At 33.6% G+C, this 22,896-nt stretch overlaps 3 protein-coding genes across 8 annotated transcripts; 2 read left to right on the forward strand and 1 right to left on the reverse strand.

Annotated features, from left to right (window-relative positions):
* Positions 1-1,750: 1,750 nt before the first annotated feature.
* On the forward strand, positions 1,751-13,171 carry LOC8265361. 3 transcript variants are annotated; one of them, XM_048375669.1, is made up of 25 exons: positions 1,751-2,076; positions 2,247-2,386; positions 2,774-2,858; positions 3,306-3,359; positions 3,541-3,632; positions 3,759-3,862; positions 4,141-4,216; positions 4,756-5,206; positions 5,695-6,024; positions 6,672-6,875; positions 6,984-7,082; positions 7,175-7,247; positions 7,896-8,023; positions 8,145-8,439; positions 8,523-8,752; positions 8,832-8,956; positions 9,089-9,206; positions 11,081-11,136; positions 11,267-11,357; positions 11,444-11,492; positions 11,604-11,633; positions 11,715-11,783; positions 11,865-11,965; positions 12,038-12,100; positions 12,779-13,171. In XM_048375669.1, the coding sequence occupies exons 1-25, from the start codon at positions 2,011-2,013 to the stop codon at positions 12,884-12,886; spliced, it is 3,237 nt and encodes a 1,078-aa protein (XP_048231626.1). In that variant the 5' UTR covers positions 1,751-2,010; the 3' UTR covers positions 12,887-13,171. The 3 variants fall into 3 exon arrangements, with proteins under 3 accessions (XP_048231626.1, XP_048231625.1, XP_048231627.1); XM_048375668.1 differs by having other exon boundaries at positions 1,780-2,076; positions 11,444-11,633; XM_048375670.1 differs by lacking the exons at positions 1,751-2,076; positions 2,247-2,386; positions 2,774-2,858; positions 3,306-3,359 and having other exon boundaries at positions 3,541-3,650; positions 11,444-11,633.
* A 2,293-nt stretch (positions 13,172-15,464) lies between these two features.
* On the forward strand, positions 15,465-18,333 carry LOC8265360 (omega-3 fatty acid desaturase, chloroplastic). Its single transcript, NM_001323714.1, is given in 8 exon segments — positions 15,465-16,344; positions 16,536-16,625; positions 16,749-16,815; positions 16,924-17,016; positions 17,099-17,284; positions 17,505-17,585; positions 17,678-17,815; positions 17,911-18,333. Coding segments are annotated over 8 exon segments (1,383 nt in total). The 5' UTR covers positions 15,465-15,808; the 3' UTR covers positions 18,103-18,333.
* Positions 18,334-18,674: 341 nt separating this feature from the next.
* Positions 18,675-21,756, reverse strand: LOC8265359 (N-(5'-phosphoribosyl)anthranilate isomerase 1, chloroplastic). 4 transcript variants are annotated; one of them, XM_025158984.2, is made up of 6 exons: positions 21,377-21,756; positions 20,956-21,071; positions 20,350-20,412; positions 19,820-20,184; positions 19,581-19,744; positions 18,675-19,100 (listed from the first exon to the last, which is right to left on the reverse strand). In XM_025158984.2, exons 2-6 carry the CDS (start codon positions 20,990-20,992, stop codon positions 18,875-18,877), a joined length of 855 nt encoding a protein of 284 aa, XP_025014752.1. In that variant the 5' UTR covers positions 20,993-21,071; positions 21,377-21,756; the 3' UTR covers positions 18,675-18,874. The 4 variants fall into 4 exon arrangements, with proteins under 4 accessions (XP_025014752.1, XP_015580334.1, XP_048232008.1 ...); XM_015724848.3 differs by having other exon boundaries at positions 21,238-21,756; XM_048376051.1 differs by having other exon boundaries at positions 20,956-21,756.
* Between the last annotated feature and the right edge of the window lie 1,140 nt (positions 21,757-22,896).

Here is a 22,896-nt window from a genome sequence, read left to right on the forward strand (position 1 = left end):
TTATAATTATAAGTATTGATATTTAATTAATTTTATTCAAATTCAAAAAAATGCATCGAAAATGAAATTACATTAAGTATATGCAAATTAATTAGCAACGTGATTGGCGGAGTTTGAAAAATTATAATATTTTCATCACCAAATTGATAGCATCTTTGAATAGAATATGAAATGACAAAAGACATGCTTTTATTTTTTAAATAATTATTTTCTTTGGGTATTATCCATAAATAATGCTCCGTATATTTTCAAATTTCTTAATAACTGCATAATAAAATCATTTGAATTCTAATTAACAATAGCATATAGTATAACACTACAGATGACTAATCTAATCAGACTGTTTTAATCATATAAATTGCTTGTTGTAAAAGGAGAGGGAGAAATAGAGAGCCTGTTAAATTATAAAAGGGGTCTTAATGTTAGGGTAGCTTTTATTTTTTTTATTCAATTTATGGCATAATTTAATGAAGTTGAAAGGGTTGGATGGTAAGATTAAAGTACTAAAAATATGGAAGTCTATTAGTATTAATTTAATATTATTAAAATGGTTCAAACTCAAATGATAAAAATATTTACTTTTAAAAATGACAAATCATGAATTTAAATCATTTTTTACATTAAATGAATTATTAATGAAGTAAGTACCTGCATAAGTTAAATTTAAACTCGAGCTATTTAGTAGCTCAACAATCTAAGTTTAAATTCTATAATAATTAACTTGATTAATTCATAAGTTGAATTGTATTTTTATATGCTAATCAAATTAAGACGAGTTGACTTTAAATATATTAAAAAATCAGATTTAATTTAATAATTCAAACTCAATTGAGTATAAGTTAGTTGAATTTGAATATAAATTCAATAATATTTTAATTCAATTTAGCTCAACTTGGTTATATTTTTAGTAATTTTTTATTTTATTTTCTTAAAATCAAAGAGGTTAAATTTTTTAGCCCAACATTTGCCAATATTTTATTTATAGCTTATGTATTTTAACAATTATTTAACATGAGTAGAATATCGTTTAAGAATTTATTTCACTAAAAGACTTACCTTACATTATATATTGATAATAAAATAACAATAATATGATGAAAAACAGTCTTTCCTTACATTTTTTTTTTCGAAAGTAAAAAGAATGATTTGTGAGGAGCTTTAATTTAAAAAGAAAAATAAGAAAAAGAAAAGAAAAGTGATAAAGATTATATCTAACCCTTTAAGCTTTATTCTTTGAGAAAATGACAGAAATTAAAAATTCATATCAATTTTTAAAATTTAAATTAGAAATCTTTCAAATAAATATTAATTTTGTATTACGTTTGTATCAAAGTTTAACACAATTCACCCATAATCTCATTTTTCTAAAAGAAAAATTTAAAGTTGTAATTATTAATTATCTCATTCTTTAAAAAAAAAAACTGAAATTACAATTATTAATTATATATATATATATATGATAAAATGATCTATATAATAGAAAATAGTTTCCTTATAAATCGGAATAGTTGGACGATTTAAATTTGAAATTTTAAGAAAACTTTCAACAATAATTAAACTCAAACTTTGACGACGAACTTAGGGTCGTTCAACTATTCGCTCTTACACCTAAAAGAAGTTAATATTACTGATCTCTCTCTTTCTCTCTTTGTTGTTGAACTCGTTATTTTATTTATGGAAATTAAAATATTTTAAGTTGAAATTTATTAACTATAAGTTAATATAGATTAAAGAAAAACAGCTACAGGGGCAAAATGGATAATGAGAAAATAACGCATGGTAAGACCCGGTCCCACTTTAGTTCTTTGGGCCCCTGTATTCCTCCCTCCTTTAACAACTAACAGAAACAACCAGTCATCAGCTTCGCATCACCGTTGATCATTTCACTAGAACCAAAAAAAAAAGAAGAAAAACAAAATCTCTTGATGATGATCAACTTCAATTGAATGAAATAACAAGTCAATCCCAAACAAAGAGAAGCAGAAGCAAGGACCACCTACACAATTTACCATGCTAGCCAAGCTCTTTCACAAGAATACCGCTCAGCAACCGCCGCCACCGCCACCACTACCTGAGGTGTCAGTTGTTAATTTCTGAGATAATTTCAATGCAATTCATTAAAAAACAAACAATGAATCTTCATTTACTCCTCCTTTTTAAATGAAAAATAAAGCTAGCTGATATAATAACAGTTTAGAGAGATTATTGATGAAGATATTTTTTCTATTGTTATTGTTGATTTTAAGGCTATGGAGGATAATTTGGGAAGAGGGAAATTGAGAGGTGAAGATATAAATCCAGCGGTGGCTGTTCACTATGGAATTCCTTCTACTGCTTCAGTTTTGGCTTTTGATCCGATTCAAAGCCTATTGGCTATTGGAACTTTGTGAGCCATTCTTGTTTTCTGATTATTCTTTAAGTATTATATTATTGTTATGTTTATTTGATAAGCGTATAATTAAGTTAGTTTCTAAATGAATCATGTTTCTAATTTAGTTGTCATTATTATTTGACAAGTTTCTATTGAAGTTACTGAGCTATTGAGTTCACAATGTTATTATTTTTAATTATTTGACGAGTTTGTAATTAAGCTAATTAGCTATTAATTTTCATTTAAGTATATATTCATGAGAATTTAACATAAGATTATAAGTTACTTGTAGCGTCATGGAGTTAGCTAGAGTATGTGTCTCTGTTTTTTTTTCTTTGAATTAGTGTGTGTTTGTGATTTGTAATTCTTATTTTTTAATTCTCTCATCTATTTTGGAATCAGGGATGGTAGGATAAAAGTGATTGGCGGTGATAACATTGAAGGGCTTCTTGTTTCTCCTAGGCAATTGCCTTTTAAGAACTTGGAGGTTCGTGACTTCAGATGCAAAGAATAATTGATTAGATCATATTTGATATTGCTATTGAGAAAAAGACTACCTTAACAATGTTGATTAGAGGTCACTATAATTTAATTTTTAAAAGCAAATTTGATTGTTCTATTTGAAGCTAAAATCAAATCCACCTTTAAGACAATGCACGCAAGCTGTTTCTTCTTCCTTTTCTTTTCCCCCTACCTTGCCAAATTTTCCGCTGTTCCTTTCCCATAATTCCACGAATTTGCATGTATTGTTGTATTATTTGTGATTCTTCACATTGCTTGAAGTTAACATTGGAAAGTGGCTTCAAAATCCAAAGCCTGAAACAATATAATATGGTTAATTCCTGCTAGTTGGTTGTCATCATGTGCTTCTTAATTTGGGAAATATCTAATTAATATATTGAGCCTCGTTTTCTTTTTTTATTTGTTTTTACAGTTCCTACAAAATCAGGGTTTTCTAGCCAGTATCACAGCTGAAAATGAGATTCAGGTATCATTTTTCTGCACCTTGTTGGGAAACTTTTATTTTTTTTACTATTAGCTGTTATTTGCAGCCTGGTCTCATTTCTTTAGCATGTGAGTAATTATCATTATTTTTGGCCTTTTTATGCTTTTCTTTATCCATATTAGTGTATACAGTTAGTTCACTAGAAGGTTATTGATGTTGGCAGGTGTGGGATTTGGAGCAAAGGAGACTAGCTTCCACTTTACGATGGGAATCCTGCATAACTGCATTTTCTGTCATTTATGGCTCAAATTACATGTATTATACCTGGAAATAGTAATATTTTGCTGCATTCATGTATTTACCATATTGGCTGCAATTGCACGTGGTATTTTAAAATCTTAATATGATTCAATTAATCATTTCACCATTCTGTCTCCTTAGGTATGTTGGGGATGAATATGGAATGGTGTCTGTGTTAAAATATGATGCCGAGGAAGTAAAACTGATACAGCTTCCATATTATGTTCCAACAGATGCAATAGCTGGTAAAGCCTTAATTCTGTGACCGTTCATTCAATTGTTTCCCCACTTATGCTTCATCTTTCGTTAAGCATCAGTTTTCTTTCTCATTATGAGAGCTAATGTCATTTTAAGATTGAAAAAAAAATTGGTTATGATGTGCATGGTGCAATGAGGCAGAGGTATTAAATTTGCCTTAGTTTATGGTCACCTCAGTGTGTGCTTGTGCTTACACTGTTTATGACCTGTTTATTCTATGCGGCTGCAAGTTGATTATTTGCTAAACTTTTTCTTATTTCCACAGAGGCATCCGGGCTGTCCTCACCTAATCATCACTCTGTTGTTGGACTTCTCCCTCAACCTGCATCTCAAGGAAATAGGCAAGACAACCTTTTTCTTGAATTCTTTCTCCCCCTATGAACATATTATTTTGCATTTTGATACTATTGGGTGATTACTATTCTTAATCTATACCATTTAACGTAGTCATCTTCCCAGATTATAAATGTCTGCACCAAGGGACATGTGGACTATATTATGCCCTCTAAGCCAACATGTAAATTGAAATGTGGACCCATAATAGTGCTGTTCTTTTAGCAAAAATTTTACTGGGGGGCATTTCTGTGAGTTTAATTCCAGAATACACTTATTATTACTATATTAGTTGCAATGAGATTCGATAGTATGATAGAAAGAACTGGGGGGCATTTCTGTGAGTTTAATTCCAGAATACACAAACACGGGCAACCCTGAGAATATGTACGTTTATGTATCTCTCTAGATGGTTGTAGGATGCCTTTTGCATGTTCCAAAACATATAAATTCCATTCTATATATTTAGTAATGAATTAACTTAAATAAATGGTGCACATGTCGATTTATGTTCTTATTGCATTTTAAAGAATTTATGCTTTCACAGACTGTTGATTGCATATGATGATGGATTGATTATTCTCTGGGATGTTTCTGAAGATAAAGTCATTCTAACTAAAGGCAATAAAGATCTTCAATTGAAGAGCAAAACAGTGGCTGGCTTTCATAAAGGCGTGGGACATGAGCTTACTGATGATATATCATTATATGAACATGCGGACAAAGAAATAAGTGCTCTCTGTTGGGCATCTAGAAATGGATCAGTTCTTGCTCTTGGTTATGTTGATGGAGATATAATGTTCTGGAACCTATCAACTGCTGCTTATGCCAAGTCTGAAAAATCATCAAATGATGTTGTTAAGCTGCAATTATCCTCTGCGGACAGAAGACTCCCGGTGATTGTTTTGCATTGGTCTGCAGACAGTTCACAGAATGGTTGCCAGGGTCGACTCTTTGTTTATGGTGGAGATGCAATTGGGTCTGAAGAAGTCCTAACGGTAGCCTTTCCAACTCCGATTAAGTTCTTACAATTTTGTTAAACCATATTTTCTAGTGACAATTAATAAATACCCTTGTAAGTGCCTTGTGTCAATATCTTGTGGCTAGCAAAATCTTAAAATGATCCTTGGACTAATGATGAAGGATATAACTCCATAGGGAAAAGATCAAATTGCAGAGAATAACAATTATATCTGAAGTTGTAGCTGAGATAAAGGGAATGATAGTGATGAACATGATAAAAGATCTTTCAAATAGAAGATAAAGAAGATTTCATGGACTATGCTAATATGCCAAAGTGTTACTATGTTTACAATATAGTTCAATACCAGAGACAAATGTTCTTATCTTCTGTTGTTGCAAGATACATTTCACATAAATGTAATTGCTAAATTCAGAAGAAAAAAATATGCAGTCGTTTTACTTTTAAACATCTTCAGCAATTGATGGTGTGCTTTTTCCACTAACAGATCCCTGTCTTTTGCAGATTTTGAGCATTGATTGGTCTGCTGGGATAGAAAATGTTAAGTGCATTGGACGTGTAGACCTTACCCTCAATGGCACTTTTTCTGATATTGTTTTATTACAAAGTGATGGTGTGAGCAAAAATAAAGGCACTTTAATATTGACAAACCCTGGACAGCTACATTTTTATAATGATGCTTCCTTTGCTTCCTTGTCATCCCAGCAACAGGAACAAAATTATGTTCCTTCTATGCAGTATCCTATGGTCATACCAATTGTTGAACCATACATGACTGTGGGAAAGCTGGGTTTGGTATATAGAGATGGGAAGTTCTCAAAGGCTTTTTCTAAGGTATGATGTAGTTAACATGCACTTGGGACATAACATGAATAGAATCCATGTCTGAATATGAGTTTTATTGTCAATCAACTAGTATGGGTTTCCATTTGGTTAACAGGAAAAGAAAAATAAGATAGTTTTTTCCTTAATATTTTATCTTTTCCTGTCAAGATAACAAATGTAACTACACCTAATTACATTCCTGAAAGATATGTCCATTCTGCACTGCACTATGAGGGCTGTAGGCACTCATTGCACGATAGAGCCATAGAGGTCTCCCGGGCTCAATCCTTGGTTGCAATGTTATAACCTGTGGAAGAAAATAAGAATTATAATTATTATTTTTCATTTTCCTGAAGTCTCAAGTTGCATTTTCAAAGGGAAGAAACCATAATGTTCTTTTCAGATGAACTTTTCCAGCAAGCTAATTATTCAATTTCCCATCTTTTCTTTCCTGTACTTCACCTTCCCAAAAATCATTTCCATGCAGAACTTTACCAACAATTAAATTGGGTCTTAGGTGGCTTGTGTGACTGTAAATTTTGCTTCAAAAACTAGAAGCAAACATGTTTCAAGAAAAATCCTTTTCTTTTCTATTACCACATGTTTAATAAGGTTATTTACTTGGTCCTCCTTTTGTTATTTGACATTTCTATTAGACAGTATCTGCTGCAAAACTCCAGGCAGCACATGCACGAAGAAGCATGAATTGGCCTTTGACTGGTGGGGTTCCTAGCCAACCTCATGATGCTGAAAATTATCAGGTTGAGAGAGTATATATAGCAGGTTACCAAGATGGATCTGTTAGAATATGGGATGCCACAAATCCAACGTTTGCACTTCTTTATGTTTTAGGACCTGAGGCTAGTACCTTCTCGCAGTTTTATAACTTCCAATTCTTGAAATCTTAGGTATTCTATCAGTTTTGCATTGAAAACTTTTAAAAAGGAAACAATTTTTCTGATGGTCAGGTGAAAGGTATCGAGATTGCAGGTACAAGTGCATCAATATCTGCATTGGAATTTTGCTCGTTCACTTTAAGTTTAGCTGTTGGCAATGAACTTGGTATGGTAAGAGTTGAATGGTTCTATGGGTGCCTCGTTTGAATGTTGTTAAGATTTGAAGCTGTCTTGATGATTCTTTTCTGTTTGAGAGTATGCAGGTTCATCTATATAAACTAATTGGGAGTACAAATGAAATGAGTTTGCACTTGGTCAAAGAAACTGGAAAAGAAGGTATTGCTTTATTAGTACTTTTACCTCTGTCCATGTCTGTTTGAATTTCTTTTGGATGTTATGTAAGTCTTTATTCCTGAATTTCATTTTGTGAACATGGTTGAGGATAACTCTTACATATTTGAGAAGTTGAAGTTTACTATTCTTGACAGATCTAAATTGTTAAATACTACCATTCAATTAGAGTACTTTCCTGGTTCATGTACCAGGTTGCTACGATTTAATTTATTTTAATTTAAACTAAGTTCAAACCTGGAAATTTGAGTTTAAGAAAAAATTCTGGTGGTTTCTTTCAGCATATTGAATAGCGTGTATAATGTTATATTTTGTTATTCAATTTTTCTTTTTGTTTCTGAACTAGAAGCTGATCTTCTAGAAAACTTACAGTTTATTGTTAAAATCTCATAATGGAATGGCAGTTCAGTTCAACAATGGGGTTGAGCATAGTTGGTATTTTCCTTACCAGTGCTTAGTAGTATACAAATTAATAGTGATTTATTTTCTAATCATGTTAGGTTACTTGTACTATCCAAGTTCTTGCTAATGTAATTATAGATTAAAGCTAGTTGATGGTCTCCCATAAAACATTTACTGGTGGATGACAGTTTTGATTTTGCTATTCTTAGTTACATTTTATTGACTGTGCAGTCCACACTTTGCAACAAGGGGATGGACCTCAATGTGTAGCTGTCTTTTCATTCTTCAATTCTCCGATTTGCAATTTACAATTTGCGAACTATGGTTCCAGACTTGCCGTAGGATTTCATTGTGGCAAGGTAGGAATAATCTGTGTATTCTTCCCCCCATCTCATTTTTCTTACCTGAATTATCATCTGGCAAGCCATTTTTCTTAAAGAAAACAAGTTTCGAGAATTGACATTTAATTTGATATTTCAGGTAGCAATGCTTGATATAATCACGTTTTCGGTGTTATATCTTACCAACAGTGTCTCCAACTCAGAGTCACCTGTCAAGTCTCTGGCTGTAAAATCATTTTCAGATACTCTTAGCTCAATAAGTAATCCAGAGTTTATCGAGTCCAAAATCAAGTCAGATCCTGGAAAGTCAGAATTGATCATTGTGACAAAAGATGCACATGTTGTTGTTGTAGATGACAACTCTGGTAGCATAATCAGCTCTCAATCAGTACTATCTGAAAAGGAATCAAATGTAATTTCTATGCATATCATAGGCAAGTATATTCACCAGGTTGAGAAGAGATTTGCTTTGCTGTCTTTAAGTTGTATGGATTTCTGAGAAACTGTCTCTGTGCAGAGGGTGGCAATTTAGTCTCTGATATGTCCAGTGAAAAACATTCACGCAACTCCACTCAGAACAGTGAAACTAATAGTGAACCTGATCAAGGTCTCATTCACTGTGCACTTAAAGTTGATCATGAAACCTCTAGCGAAACTTCCTATTACAGGCAAAGAATAGAGAATTTTTATCTTCTGCTCTGTTTTGAGGATGAATTACAGTTATACTCTTTGAAATCTCTGAATGAGGTGCCTTTTATTTTATCCATTTTCAGTTTGAGCATTTTCTTCTCTCCTATTTCCAGCAAATGAGACTTTCTTATTTTAGGGTGATATTAATCCTATTCGGAAGGTGAACCTTTTGAATACATGCTGTTGGACTACAACTTTCAAGAAAGATGATAAAGAGTGTGGGCTTATTGTCCTATATCAGACTGGAGTGATTGAAATAAGGTAAAGCATTCATTTAAAACTTTTGCTTATGTTGGCACCATTAGTGGAAATTGATTTACTTTGTGCGTTTTACTGCTAGTACATTGATCTCAAGTATTCAGTTCTCAATAAAAGTAAATTTATGTGTTATAGGTCTTTGTCAGATCTTGAAGTGGTGGGAGAAAGCTCTTTAATGTCAATTTTGAGGTGGAACTTTAAAACTAACATGGAGAAAACTGTATGCTCATCTGATACTGCAGAGTTTATGCTGGTTTGTCCTTTTCTCTTCCATCTTAGAGATAGGTCAGTTATTTAGTTAGAGTGCTGTTTATACCACCAGGACCAGGAGGTCTGTTCTACTATCGTCTGAATTGTCTTCATGAATCATGGAGCTTATAATTCTCTTTATTTTATTTTTTTTTCAGAAAAAAATTTTCAAGATCAATATTTAAACTGTATAAATTAGAATGCTACTGTGCACAACTTAATTGACTACTTATTTGATATGCCTGAGATACTTCAATATGCTGCACCTTATTCAGATGTGATCTCTAAATTATCTCTCAATTTTAGATTTTAGATTTATTGGCTATTGGAAATGTCTTTCCTTTCTGTATTAGGTACAGAATGAAGTGTTTGGTCTTGAAATCCATGTAGAAAATCTGTTGATGCATCTCATGTAGGCTTGGTGCTGACTGGGGGTGAGCAGAATTCTGAAAAAACCCAACCGAAGCTAGTTAATGAAGTGTTTAGTCTTGAAACCACATGGAAAACCTGTTAACTTGATGCATCTCATATAAGCTTGGAACTGATTAGGGGTGAGCAAAATTGTGAAAAACCTGAACTGAACAGTTCGGTTATTAAGTTAAAAAAAAAATTTGTTTAACCAAATTAACTGAGATTTCTTATTTAAAAATTAAAAAATACTTTATAATATTATAAAATTTATTTTCTTACATTAGACCTTATGTAATTTGGTTCACTTAGTTTGGTTTTTCAATTTGGCTTCATATTTGGTTTATACAAAAGTCGGCTTATTCTATTAGGTCAGTTCATACTATTAAATTTTCGGTTTATTCAATAGGCCTAGACTGAATGCTCACCCTCAGTGCTGATGTTGTCATGTTGCTCACTAGTAGTCTCCTGGTTGCTGCACTGCTACAAACTGATTTTCGCCTTCATCCTTGCTCAAAAATGGGCTGGGTGTAGGAAGGTGGTGAGTGGCAGTTGGGGCCATGGTTGCTACCTTTGGATTAAGAAAAAATGAAAACTGAATTAGGCTTTGTACTTAAAACATTCCTACACGGCAGCTAGGTTATAAGAAAATACAGTGACCAAAACTTCTGCTGTTTCTAAGAGTAATTAAGATTCGACTGGTCCTGCATTCAAGGATCAACAGGAATGCACACTACAGACAATATGGAGTGATTGATTTATAAACAGATGTATAGTGACTATTTCCTTCTCTACACACTTGTTTTAAACTAGCATTCATAAAAATTGGTTACAGGTATTTAGTCAGTGAGAACGAGCTGAGCTGGATAATGCTAAAAGGGAATAGAAAAACTGTTGTTGGTGATCATGCAGATTGCAGTCTCCTGGTGCTATTGCTATAACTAATAATAAAACTTGAACTTAAATGACTGAATGATAAACTACATGGAAGGTTCAAAGTAACTGAAACGTCTCTTGACAAATAGGTAGGATGGTGTAGTAGAAAAAGCTATGCGTGTTTAATCATGTCGCAAGACAAATTTCTAAGACGACATTTAAATTCTCTCTGGCCTTCATAGCATGTTCAAGTATTGATATTACAGTATTGTTTCATATCCTTGCTTTTAGATTTTTGGTGTTACTAGAATTTGCTTCTAGTACAAATTGGTGCTGTACACTTGCATCGAGTGCTTATTTGACATCTTTACCTTGGTGATTGTACTGCTCTAAACTTGCTTACCTAGATTACAGCAGTAGACATCCTTAGTTTTTTTTTTTTTTTTTTTATCAGAGTAGACATCCTTAGTTGTCCAACATAATTGTTAGGTTTACTGTAATTAGTATGTCAATATGCATCTAAGCATCATCTATTTTCTTATTATATTTTGGCATGATTGTAAATGACCTGATTGCTAACATTTTGTATTGTAGGTAAATGCGTGTGAATTTGCTTTTGTTTCTCTTTTGACCTGCGGGAATAACTTCAGGTCTCTGCCTTCTCTTTCTCCCTCTGCATTTATCCAGTGTATTTGTCATGTTGCCATTTGGCCAATTGCCTGGAACTCTGATTGCAAAGATAAAAAGTTGTTTTCTAAGAGAATCCTTTGATAATTTTAGGATTCCAAAATCATTGCCTTGCCTTCACGACAAAGTCCTTGCAGCTGCTGCTGATGGTGCTATGAGTTCATCTCCCAGTCAGAAGGAACAGGTTGAGGTTTATGTTTTGGGCTATCAGCTCCCCATCTTTCTTTTCATGAGAAATTCTGGGATTTTTCATTAATTTTGTGGCAACAGGTTGGTCCTTCTGGTATTTTAGGTGGTTTCATCAAGGGCCTGCAAGTGGGTAAGCTAGAGCATGGCATGGATATTTCTGAAGTTTGTGATAATAACTTGGCTCATTTAGAGAGCATATTTTCTAATCCCCCGTTTTTAAAGCCTTCCCTGGACATCTCAGATAAGCAAAAAGTTTTGGAGCTGAACATAGGTTCTTTATCTCCTGCTCTGAACATCTTCCTCTAGTTCCATCCCTGTTATTTCTTTTCTTACCTATTGCTATTTGCTGCAGATGACATTGTTATTGATGAACCTCTTGTTGTCTCATCTTCATCATTGACGAATAAGAAAGATAAAAAAGGTTTAACCCATATCATTAATCCAATATATTTTTGAACTGTGAATGTGTTTGAGCTTAAACAATCTTCTTGCTATCTTACAGATAAAGGAGCTGAAAAAGAAAGATTATTTGAGGGATCAACTATTGATTCAAAGCCAAGACTTAGAACAGCTGAAGAAATTAAGGCCAAGTATAGGAAGGAGGTAAAGTGCAAATAATTATTAGTATTAATATTGTGGCTTATATTTTTCTGACAAGGGGATCACTTGTTACAGGATCCTGCTGCTGCTGCTGCACAGGCCAGGGACAAACTTGCAGAACGTGGTGAAAAACTTGAGGTCGGGTTTCTTGTGGTTTCCTTTGATATATTTGTAATTTGTTTCATATAGAATCTTGTGGTCTTTAAGACAATTGTTTCGTATAGAAATTCTGTCGACCTTAAGACTGGCTTTTAGATTTTACTGTTGATAAATAGCTAGACATTTTTCAGCAATTTACTTTACTCGAAATTCTTGAATTGACAATCTAAATACCTTCTAAATGAAACCTTTGACATGATTGATTGGGCTCTCACCTATGAGAATCATGTAATAATGGTTGTAGCCTAACCTAGTGGATTATATCGACCACATTAGGTCCTTGTTAAATTAACTAGTGTTAGAAATAACAATTATCCAGTTGCATGAGGTAGAATGCGGGAATAAAGTGCATGTTTATTTGTTTATAGAATTAATCTAGTTTTTGAAAGATTAGATAGCTTAAAAGTATATGCTGAAGTTCAGTTTCTTCTATTTGTAACATTTGAAGAACTCAAATAGAAATGATTTTAACACGCAAATCTAAGACACTTGGTACTATAATCTAAGAGGAGCAAGCTTGTGAACATCCATGGAAAAGGATGCTAAATCAACGGCACCAGCACCACAGCCATCATCATGCTGTTGATTAACATCTTGTAAATTTTGAGTAATGAGCTATTGAATTTTCACTAACCTCTTTCTGTTTCTTTTTTGCAGAGGCTAAGCCAGCGAACCGAGGAGCTGCAAAGTGGGGCTGAAAACTTTGCATCAATGGCAAGCGAACTTGCCAAACAAATGGAAAAACGCAAGTGGTGGAACCTATGATGATTCAATACCGATATCTTTTTGCTTGGATCCATTAATCAGCCTGATTTTCGCAGAAACACACCACTAGGTTAGCTATAATCATGTGATCTATAGAGCTATGGATAGGTAATCACAGAAAGTTTACAGTTCTCTTTATTGGTACTTTATTGTGTTTATACCCATTCGTGCATGATCATGACGGGTCAAAGTAATTCATCTATACATATAAATTAATCTTGTACCTCGTTTTGACATTGTATCTTCTTTTCAATTGGATGGACAGACCAAACATGGATTCTCTTACATGTATGCATGTGTGCTTTAGCAATTTAAGAACTGGTTTCATCACCATCCTCATCATATGTCCACGTTTTTCTTGTGTGAATAGACATAATATGTGATATTCGAGCAGACCGTCCAAAAGCTTGAGATTATCTAATTGTATAGTACGTTTTAGTGGTGTTAGAGTGGTAGTGCTGCTACAGGCTTGCAGCCACTTTATGTGGCACAAATGAACACTCACTAGGCTGTAGGCTCAAGTGAAAAAAAAAAAAAGTAAAAAATCTTATAGTGGTCGGTACCCTTCACGGTCCTGAACCAACTATGGGTTATTTTTATTTTTAACTTTTTTCTTCCTTTTGAGGCATATAGGATATGTTGAAACTGGATTAATGATTTTATTCAATTAAATATGCTCAAATTTCTTTTTCTGTTTTTGAATGTAAGTTTGATGGCAAGTGTAAGAATTGGGATTTCATTTTCTTATGCTTGCTTGATTTGTACTTAAAGAGGACACGTTTTCAAGCAATTTTATGGGTGCTGTTATTTCCATATTATGATTCACATGCATGCCAAATTGCTGTTCAACAATTGATTATTATGCACAGATTCATGTGCTTACCTCAGTGCTAAAATGGGTATCCATTCCTATTTCAGATAGATTTAGTTGACCTGTTCAGCCTAGAAATTGAATTTGTTTGAGATAAATTGGTCGGAGAAGGAACTGTACTCTTTGCAGCTACAGCTGTGGGTCAATTTTCTTTAGCTACATACACAGACCAGAAGAATTGCCATGGATTGGCGTGAATCATATGCCGGTCTAAACTTTGAAAAGTCTTTAGTTTAATTTGTAATCTTAAACGTCCAATGAATGGATTTCAACAATTTAGTATTAAAAAATAACTGTATTTAAATATTTGAATCTTACTAATAAAAGATTAAGAAAATTCCGAGTTGAAGTTATTCTTATATAATTTATATGATTATTTATATTGTGTCTTCCAATGGAGAATAAAAGGGAAATCTTGTTCAAATAATTGAAAAAAGAAAAGTCAATATAGGTGTTTCCATGGTAAGTAACTTGACGTCATCAATCCTCCACTTCTTTCTCTCATTCTCCAATTCAAACGGTTTATGCTCTGAATTTAATATTTAATTTTTTATTTATTCTTGTAAATATTTGGATTTTATTTTTTAAATATTTATGTTATTTTTAATTTTTAATTTGATATAATATATATTTAGATTTATTCTGTAATTATATTTGAATATTTTTATATAATACGCAGACATACTAATAATATATTAAAATATTATAAAATAGATTTAAATATCTATTAAATTATATTAAAAATAAATTTATATTTTATTGAATTTTACTAAAAATTAAAATATTATACTAAATAAGTTGGCAGAATATGAATATGGCTCTGGCCAACTATTAATGATGGCTCTGATGCCAGATATAACAATCTTTTTTCTTCTTTCAAGTTATCAAGAGAAATTCAAATTTTGAATCAATAAGAAAATGAAAAGTGAACACTGAAGAATACATCAATTAAAAATTTAAAAATATATCGAGAAAATAATAAAAAGAATTTTAATTTAATATATTTATAATAAATATTGAAAGAAAGAGCTATTTTATATTATATGACTTACTGTATAATTTATAATTTATTAAGTTTATCAAATCTTATAAAATAAGAATGGTTTGTGAATTATAATACAAATTCTAATACGATTATGACACCGTAGAAAACAACAGAGAAAAACTAGTAACTGCAGTTTATAGTAAGCAATAGTTATCCGCAATGTACAGTGAACTTAACCAAGTAAAAAAGGTATTGTTGATAAGATCCTAATTAATGGTGGCCCTCTTAACAGAGATTCCATTTGTTTTTTTTAGCTAAAATCTACCAGAAAACAGACATATAGTGTGGATCACATGGCAATATCTTCTTGAAGAAACAGTGAAATTTGTTGAATTCACCTTTTTCAGGTGCCTTCTTTTTAACATTTATTTAATTGTGTTTAAAATTTAATAACTGATAACAATAATCTAATTAATAATATTTATTTCCATAAACAAGTTTATGGAAATAAATTTCATCAGTTACCACTGTGATTATAATATTTATTTCCATAAACTTGTTTCTAATCCTAGGAAAAATGAACTTTGATAAAGAAGAAAATGATCAATGTCTCAGATCTTGCCAAGTCAGCATCTTTTCTCCATCTAAGCGTGTGGACCCTTTATTCAAAAGGAAGAGGGGAAGGAAAAGAAAACCTAGGCCAAGGAAAAGGAAATCCATAGGGTCAACTTGAAAACTTTTCACACCCCACAATTCCACAGCAAAAGCCATCAAACCAATCACACACAATGAGAGGAAAGCCACACTGAACCCAAACTTGTGCATGTACATGACTCCTCAAACCAATTATTTATATATAAATATAATACATGTACCTCTCTACTTGGTAAAAAGATAGGACAGGCAGCAATAAGCACAACTTTCAATTGTTGGAAGTTGAGGAGAGAAATCTCTGTGTTATCTCCTCTTCCTCTTATACAGTTCTGAGATAAGCTTCAATTTATATCTCTGTAGCTCAAAATAACAGAATTGCTGAATTCTTGCATTTTTAGCTTCTGGGTTTTCAATGGCTGCTGGTTGGGTATTATCAGAATGTGGTTTAAGGCCTCTCCCAAGAATCTACTCACGACCCAGAATTGGTTTTACATCGAAAACCACCAATCTTCTTAAGCTTAGAGAATTACCAGATTCAAAAAGTTACAATCTTTGTTCTTCTTTTAAGGTCTCAAGTTGGTCTAATTCTAAACAAAGCAACTGGGCACTAAATGTTGCTGTTCCAGTTAATGTGAGTACTGTTAGTGGAGAAGACGATAGAGAAAGAGAGGAATTTAATGGTATTGTTAATGTAGATGAAGGTAAAGGTGAATTCTTTGACGCTGGTGCCCCACCACCTTTTACATTAGCTGATATAAGAGCAGCTATACCAAAACATTGTTGGGTTAAGAATCCATGGAGATCTATGAGCTACGTTTTGAGAGATGTTGTTGTGGTTTTTGGATTAGCTGCTGTTGCTGCTTACTTTAACAATTGGGTTGCTTGGCCTCTTTACTGGTTTTGTCAGGGGACTATGTTCTGGGCTCTCTTTGTTCTTGGCCACGATTGGTAAAGTCCTTTCTTTCCTTACTTTTTTAATTCATGTGTTTGTTTTCTCCATATAGAATTTGGTGTCTATTGTCTTTGTAGGTCCTATTGTGTTCTCTAATTAGTAGTATCAAGAATTTTTTTTTTTTTTTTCATTTCAGTGCCCATTTGCTTGTTTCTGATGTGAATTGTGTATGACTATAATCCTGCAGTGGTCATGGAAGTTTCTCCAATAATCCAAAGCTGAATAGTGTGGTTGGTCATCTGCTTCATTCTTCAATCCTTGTTCCTTATCATGGATGGTTAGTCCCTGCAATATCTGCTAAATCCTTTTCCTTTCTTTTTCTGTTCTATGTTATGTCATCTTATGGGAAGTAGTTATTCGACATACCTTGATTTAACAGAAATTTTTATTGTTATGTCAGGAGAATCAGTCACAGAACCCATCATCAAAACCATGGACATGTTGAGAATGATGAATCTTGGCATCCAGTGAGTTTCTGTCAATATCGACCTCTTTGTTTTAAGCAAATCCTATTTGCATGTCTCTTTTTAAACTAGGAATTCGTTGGAATAAACCATTTTATTTTCATATTACAGTTGTCTGAGAAAATCTTCAAAAGCTTGGATAATGTCACAAAGACATTGAGGTTCAGTTTGCCTTTCCCCATGCTTGCTTATCCTTTCTATCTGGTAAGCCTGTCTTAATTTACTAAATTCACTTGACACAGGTCTTTGAAAGACTGATAATGACGTTGCTTTCAATTCATTGCAGTGGAGTAGAAGTCCTGGAAAGAAGGGCTCTCATTTTCATCCAGACAGTGGTTTGTTTGTCCCAAAGGAAAGAAAGGATATAATTACCTCAACTGCCTGTTGGACTGCAATGGCAGCGTTGCTTGTTTACTTAAACTTTTCAATGGGTCCTGTCCAAATGCTTAAACTCTATGGCATTCCCTACTGGGTAGGTTTAAGTTCTCTGATACTTTATCTATCAAGGCTTGGAATCAAATTCTGCAAGTCAATTGTTCTTTAATATTTACGTTCCTTTTTGCTCAATTGAGCTTCCAACTTAGACTCGAACTGACAACTTCACAACCCTAAATATGACTTCAATATCATTGAACAAAGCTCATTGATTACAATGCTTGTATTTACTCATGAATTTGCATGTAAAACTGCAGATCTTTGTCATGTGGTTGGACTTTGTGACCTACTTGCACCACCATGGTCACGAGGATAAACTTCCCTGGTATCGCGGAAAGGTATAAACATAAATCTCCACTCTTAACAGATGAATCTAGAGGTTTTAAAAGTACCTAGGCTGATTCTTTTGCGCTCTTGGCTATAAAAATAGGCATGGAGTTATCTAAGAGGAGGGCTTACAACCCTTGATCGCGACTACGGATGGATCAATAACATCCACCATGACATAGGAACCCACGTTATTCATCATCTCTTCCCTCAAATCCCACACTACCACTTAGTCGAAGCAGTGAGTATTGTCTTTTCCTGAATTGTTGCTACAAGTTGATTCTGCAATTCAATATCTTTTGGTTCTAATGACTCTATACTGTTAACATTCAACAGACTGAAGCAGCTAAGCCTGTAATGGGGAAATACTACCGGGAACCAAAGAAATCTGGACCTCTTCCATTGCACCTGCTAGGAAGTCTTGTAAGAAGCATGAAAGAGGATCATTATGTAAGTGATACTGGAGATGTCGTATACTATCAAAAAGATCCTAAGCTGTCTGGAATTGGAGGTGAGAAAACAGAGTGAAGCATGCTGCAATAAGTTTTTACAAGTAAAGCCTACCAAACCAAAAGAATTCTTTGTAACCAGAGATTTAACTTCTGACAAGTGACAAGAACTCCATATTGCCTTACAGCCACTGGGGATAGCCATTGTAGCCTGCCATGTATTTTGCTTTCACTTCTTATTTGATAAGAGGAATTGCAGATAGATAATGTTAGCCAGATATGTTGTAATATGCGCGCAAAAAGGCTCACCATATGATAATAATAGTGATAGAAAATCTCCAAATATTTTGTTTTTCTTTTTTGAGGGCCTGGCTTGGCAGGTTCTTCTCTCTCAAATAATATGGATTTGTCAGAGAAAAAGAAAGTACCATAAATAGACAGACAAAGATTGGAGGAAAAGAAAATGCATGGCACAGCAGGAAGATCATGTCGCTTTCCACTGTCCACTAGTCATCAACTCAGGACTGAAAACATATACATTACCTAGCTGTCAAAGTGAAAAAGTCATCCAATTCTCTCCAGAAAATATTAACTCATTTGATTTATACCTTGGTTTACATATAAATGTCATGCTCATGGACTCGTTCCAAGTGAAAGAATGAAGTAGAGATTATCATTTCGAGGGATTATTGGCCCCAAGAACTAAGAATTTTAGCATGAGACAAGCCCATGCTACATCTACATCCATACTTTTCACCATAAAAGAGACATTAGTAAATTATAATTGAACGATAACAAGTTTAATAAGTTTTCTTTGGTTTCTAGCCAGACAATCTGTAACAATCCACTTCCTAGTAACTTGCGGAACGAACTGCACTCATGAAAGAAGATATTCGAGATTGATCCTTCTTGATGCCATCTGAGCCACAAATACCACTACTAACATCAACACCATGAGGCTTTAGTGTAGACACAGCTTCACAAACATTTCCAGGATTGATCCCTCCTGCCAAGAGCCACCCATGCTTGCTTCTAATTGGTGGCAATTTAAATTGCGCCCAGTTAAATCCTTTGCCACTGCAAGCAGACCATATCAAAAAAATTTCAAGAACCAAGGGTCGCAATCACAAGCTTGAGTCAAATTTCAATCACAAAGTGATGGTGCGAATTTGAAATTTAAAATGGACAAGCAACAGATGTTTCAAGCATTTAGTACTGAAAGAAGATGATACTTGAGTTTTGGTTCATTATTAACTAATCTAGTGTCACCTACTTAAAATAAAGATAATCTAATTATAAAAATCTTGGATTTAATGGTCTTTTCCAACTAAAGTACACTCTAAGAGAAGGTTGATATGGAAGTTGTAGAATGATAATGCAATTCTAAGAATAAATTAGGAAGACATTCCATTATTCTCCATTATAGTCTGCAAAATATATTATATTTGAGACTTTGAGGTGATGGTCCATGTTATGAGTGCACAGAAATGCTGAATGAAGCTTCACTAATGTGCATGATTTAAAGGAGGAAAAAGAAAAGGAAAGGTATTTTCTTACCTGCCACCCGTTGCACTATCCACAAGAATCCAATCAACCACGGAGCAATCTTCATCCGAGATTTTATTTAGAAGGTCTCCATCCGCATTAGCATGAAGAACATACACTATCTGCTTTTGTCGCACTAAATCTTGAAAAGCTGCCCGTGAACCATTTCCATGAAGCTGCATTATGTATAGAATAATAGGATTAACAGTTCATATTCTATGCACAACTCTGCCAAATTCAGGAACACATACCTGCACAAATTCAAGGTCGCATGCATCTGCAGCTCTCAGAATTGTCTCTGCATCATCATCCACAAATACCCCAACTGGCTTTGCTCCATTTGCTCTTGCAACTTTTGATATTTCCTTTGCTACTGAAAGTGAAATGGAACGTTTTGAATTGGGCCAAAGGATCATTCCAATAAAATTAGCTCTAGCTTCTGCTGCCATTGTAGCATCTCTGGCTGTTGTAATCCCACACATCTTAACCAAAGGACAATTCTTTTCATGTTCCTCATGAGAATAGGTGACTTCTTCCAATTGGGCAAACGTGCAAGCAATTCTGTTGTTTGAGTGAGGCCTAACTCTTGACAAAGACACTTTCCCCACATTTAAACCTGCAAATTGCAAACATTATTGAATCTTGAGAATCAAAGTGATCCCGTATCAACATTTAAGAATTATTTATCTCAAAGTTATTTACATCACACAAGGAATTCAATGATATTAATAGAATCACATATGCTCATTGTCAGCAATAGTACATTTGAGGCAAAACGTACCAGGAACATGCCTTGTGTGCAAGTTGACAAATTTGGGTTGCAAGTGAGCTCCAGTAGTAAACCCTTTAAGGAACAAAGATCAATATGAAACTCAAGTCCCACTAACATTTTTCTTAATCACAAAAGTAATAAAAGAAGGCGCCAAGGATATATATATATATATATAGCAGTTCAGGAGTTCATTTTTACTTTCAACACTCCCTCCGAGTTATAAAACACCATGTTCCAAATAAACAACACTTCATTAAATGGCATTGTTTCTAGCTCGAAGCAATCATTTGATATATAAAGATTGAGTTTTTCTTTTCTTTTCTTTTTTTTTTCGTTTTAACTTTCATGATCGTAAACCTCTGAATTCAAATATCATAAAATTCATTCAGTAGTGAAGATATAATTAAAAAAAATTACTGTCAGAGGATATTCATCAAACAGTTAATGTGCACTGTAGCTAGGCATAGAAAAATAGAAAAATAAGGACCTGAGAGCATGATTTTAGCAACCGTTAGGAATTCAATCAAAGGGATTTCGAATTCTTCTCTGGAGATGAAGTAAATGGAGCTTAAAAAAGAGAAATGAAGCAGAGCTCCAATGGTGGCCAAAACGCACCGGTTTTATGGAGTGCTAATGAGCATTCTAAGCCCATTTAAATGGTAGTGACTAATGGAATAGTGAGTGGACTTGATCCTTTGGCCCATGTACCCGTACGAGCCCAATGACAGTAACTGCACAACATAATTAGATTTATTAATAAACAGTAGACACGAAAAATCCAACTCAAAATCTTTCTGAATCAACTTCGGGGGATAATCCCCGTTTCGTATGGCGAAGCATATGGACTGCTTATCAGAATTTGCGTCAAGGATATATTTGGCGAATTGGGGATGGTACCAAAGTTCATGTATGGCGTGATTCTTGGCTTCTCAATTATTCTAACTCTCGTTATTAACACCAATGCCTCCTGGATTTGCAAGTTTAATGGTATCCGACCTCTTGTTGCCTGACAGAAAAGGTTGGAATCTCAACTTACTTAAAACAACTGTTCTTGCTAGTAGATATATCCAGAATTCTACAAGTTCCTTCTAGTCTTCGAGCTTCTCAAGATGTTCTGATCCGGAAACACACCTAAGAGGGGAATTTTTACGGTTAAATCAGGGTACCATGTAGCCTTTGGGAGTTCATCTCCTTCTCTGTTCAGCAGTTCTGCTCCATCAATGTGGTGGTCAAAAATTTGGAAGCTTCATGTCCCCCCATAAGGTCAAAATTTTCATCTGGTGGGTGGCTCATGGTTATCTATCTCCCAGTTAGAGAAAAATTGGAGCAAGTTGGAGTCATCTTTAGTGCTGCTTGCCTCTTTGCAGGAGTAGCACTGGATCAACCTAACTTATACGGAAACTCTAAAACTCTAAAATGGATTACATTTTGGTCATGTTCGGACACCGAAACACTTTAAAAATTCTTCGGACACCGTAAAAATTTCAAAAAAAAAAACTTCTTATTATTTTATTATATTTTTATTTATTTTTATAAATTTTGAAAAAAATCATTCCAGTTAATTAGTTTTTTTTTAATTTATTTTATTAGATAATTCTTAACTTTTTATATTATATTAATATTCTTACTTTTTAGTTGTTTTATATTTAAGAATTTATATATATATAAATTATTTTTCTGTTGGTCTATAATAATTATATAATTGCTATCATAACTAATTATATTAATTGTATTTAATTTATATTTTTTATAATAACAAAGATAATAATATAATAAAAAATCTAAAATAGTCATATTTCTATATATATATATATATATATATATATATATATATATATATATATATATATATATATATATAAACATTTTCCTATCGTTTTATTTTTTAATTTTAAAAAAAATCTCATAATCACGTGTCGTGTCGCGTTTTTCATTTCCGTTTCCCTGCAATCTATGTATCAACTCAACATATTTTCTTAACATGTCCATTGGCCCGTTTAACTTGTTTTGCATTTCCCCTTTCTTGACACATTGATAATTTTATGACTTTATGGTACATGCGGTACATGCGCAACCGGGTTGTCTGGAAAGGGGCTGTTATTCGAGCCAAGCAAGGTTGTCTCTTCTGCACTATCAATCTTCGAAGATTATCAGCTGGCATGGGAGCCTAAAGAGAACCTGTCTCGAATGGATTGTATTGCACATACATCATGGCGCCCACCTCCTGTAAATTGGGTTTAAGTTAAATGTGGATGGTGCTACCTTCGTTGGTAAAGATTTCTCAGGTATGGGTGCGATTCTAAGAGATAACGCTGGGACTACCCTGCATTGTATCATTCAAAAGTTCCCACCACAGGTTTCTTCTGTGCATTACCTGTATGAAAGAAGCATTGGTGTGAAGTTAAACAGTTTGGTTACGACCAAATCGAAGTAGAGACTGATTCGCTGCAACTGGTTCAGATGTTTCATGATGAGGGACATGATGTTTCTGGTTTACATGAACTGATAAAAGGACATCCGATCTCTTTTGCAGGCATACCAAATATCGACATGCTC

The sequence above is a fragment of the Ricinus communis genome, chromosome 6, assembly GCF_019578655.1.
Source record: "Ricinus communis isolate WT05 ecotype wild-type chromosome 6, ASM1957865v1, whole genome shotgun sequence".
Classification (NCBI taxonomy): Eukaryota; Viridiplantae; Streptophyta; class Magnoliopsida; order Malpighiales; family Euphorbiaceae; genus Ricinus; species Ricinus communis.

What these genes read in the sequence shown, in the direction of transcription:
- LOC8265361 (XM_048375668.1), top strand. Translation starts at nt 2,011, where the DNA reads ATGCTAGCCAAGCTCTTTCACAAGAATACCGCTCAGCAACCGCCGCCA. An exon ending in TTTATGTTTTAGGACCTGAG is followed by an intron (nt 6,876 to 6,983) that starts GCTAGTACCTTC and finishes TCTGATGGTCAG; the next exon opens with GTGAAAGGTATCGAGATTGC. An exon ending in TTGGCAATGAACTTGGTATG is followed by an intron (nt 7,083 to 7,174) that starts GTAAGAGTTGAA and finishes GAGAGTATGCAG; the next exon opens with GTTCATCTATATAAACTAAT.
- LOC8265359 (XM_025158984.2), bottom strand. Translation starts at nt 20,992, where the DNA reads ATGGGCTTAGAATGCTCATTAGCACTCCATAAAACCG. An exon ending in GCACACAAGGCATGTTCCTG is followed by an intron (nt 20,185 to 20,349) that starts GTACGTTTTGCC and finishes TGCAATTTGCAG; the next exon opens with GTTTAAATGTGGGGAAAGTG. An exon ending in GATAGTGCAACGGGTGGCAG is followed by an intron (nt 19,101 to 19,580) that starts GTAAGAAAATAC and finishes GTCTGCTTGCAG; the next exon opens with TGGCAAAGGATTTAACTGGG.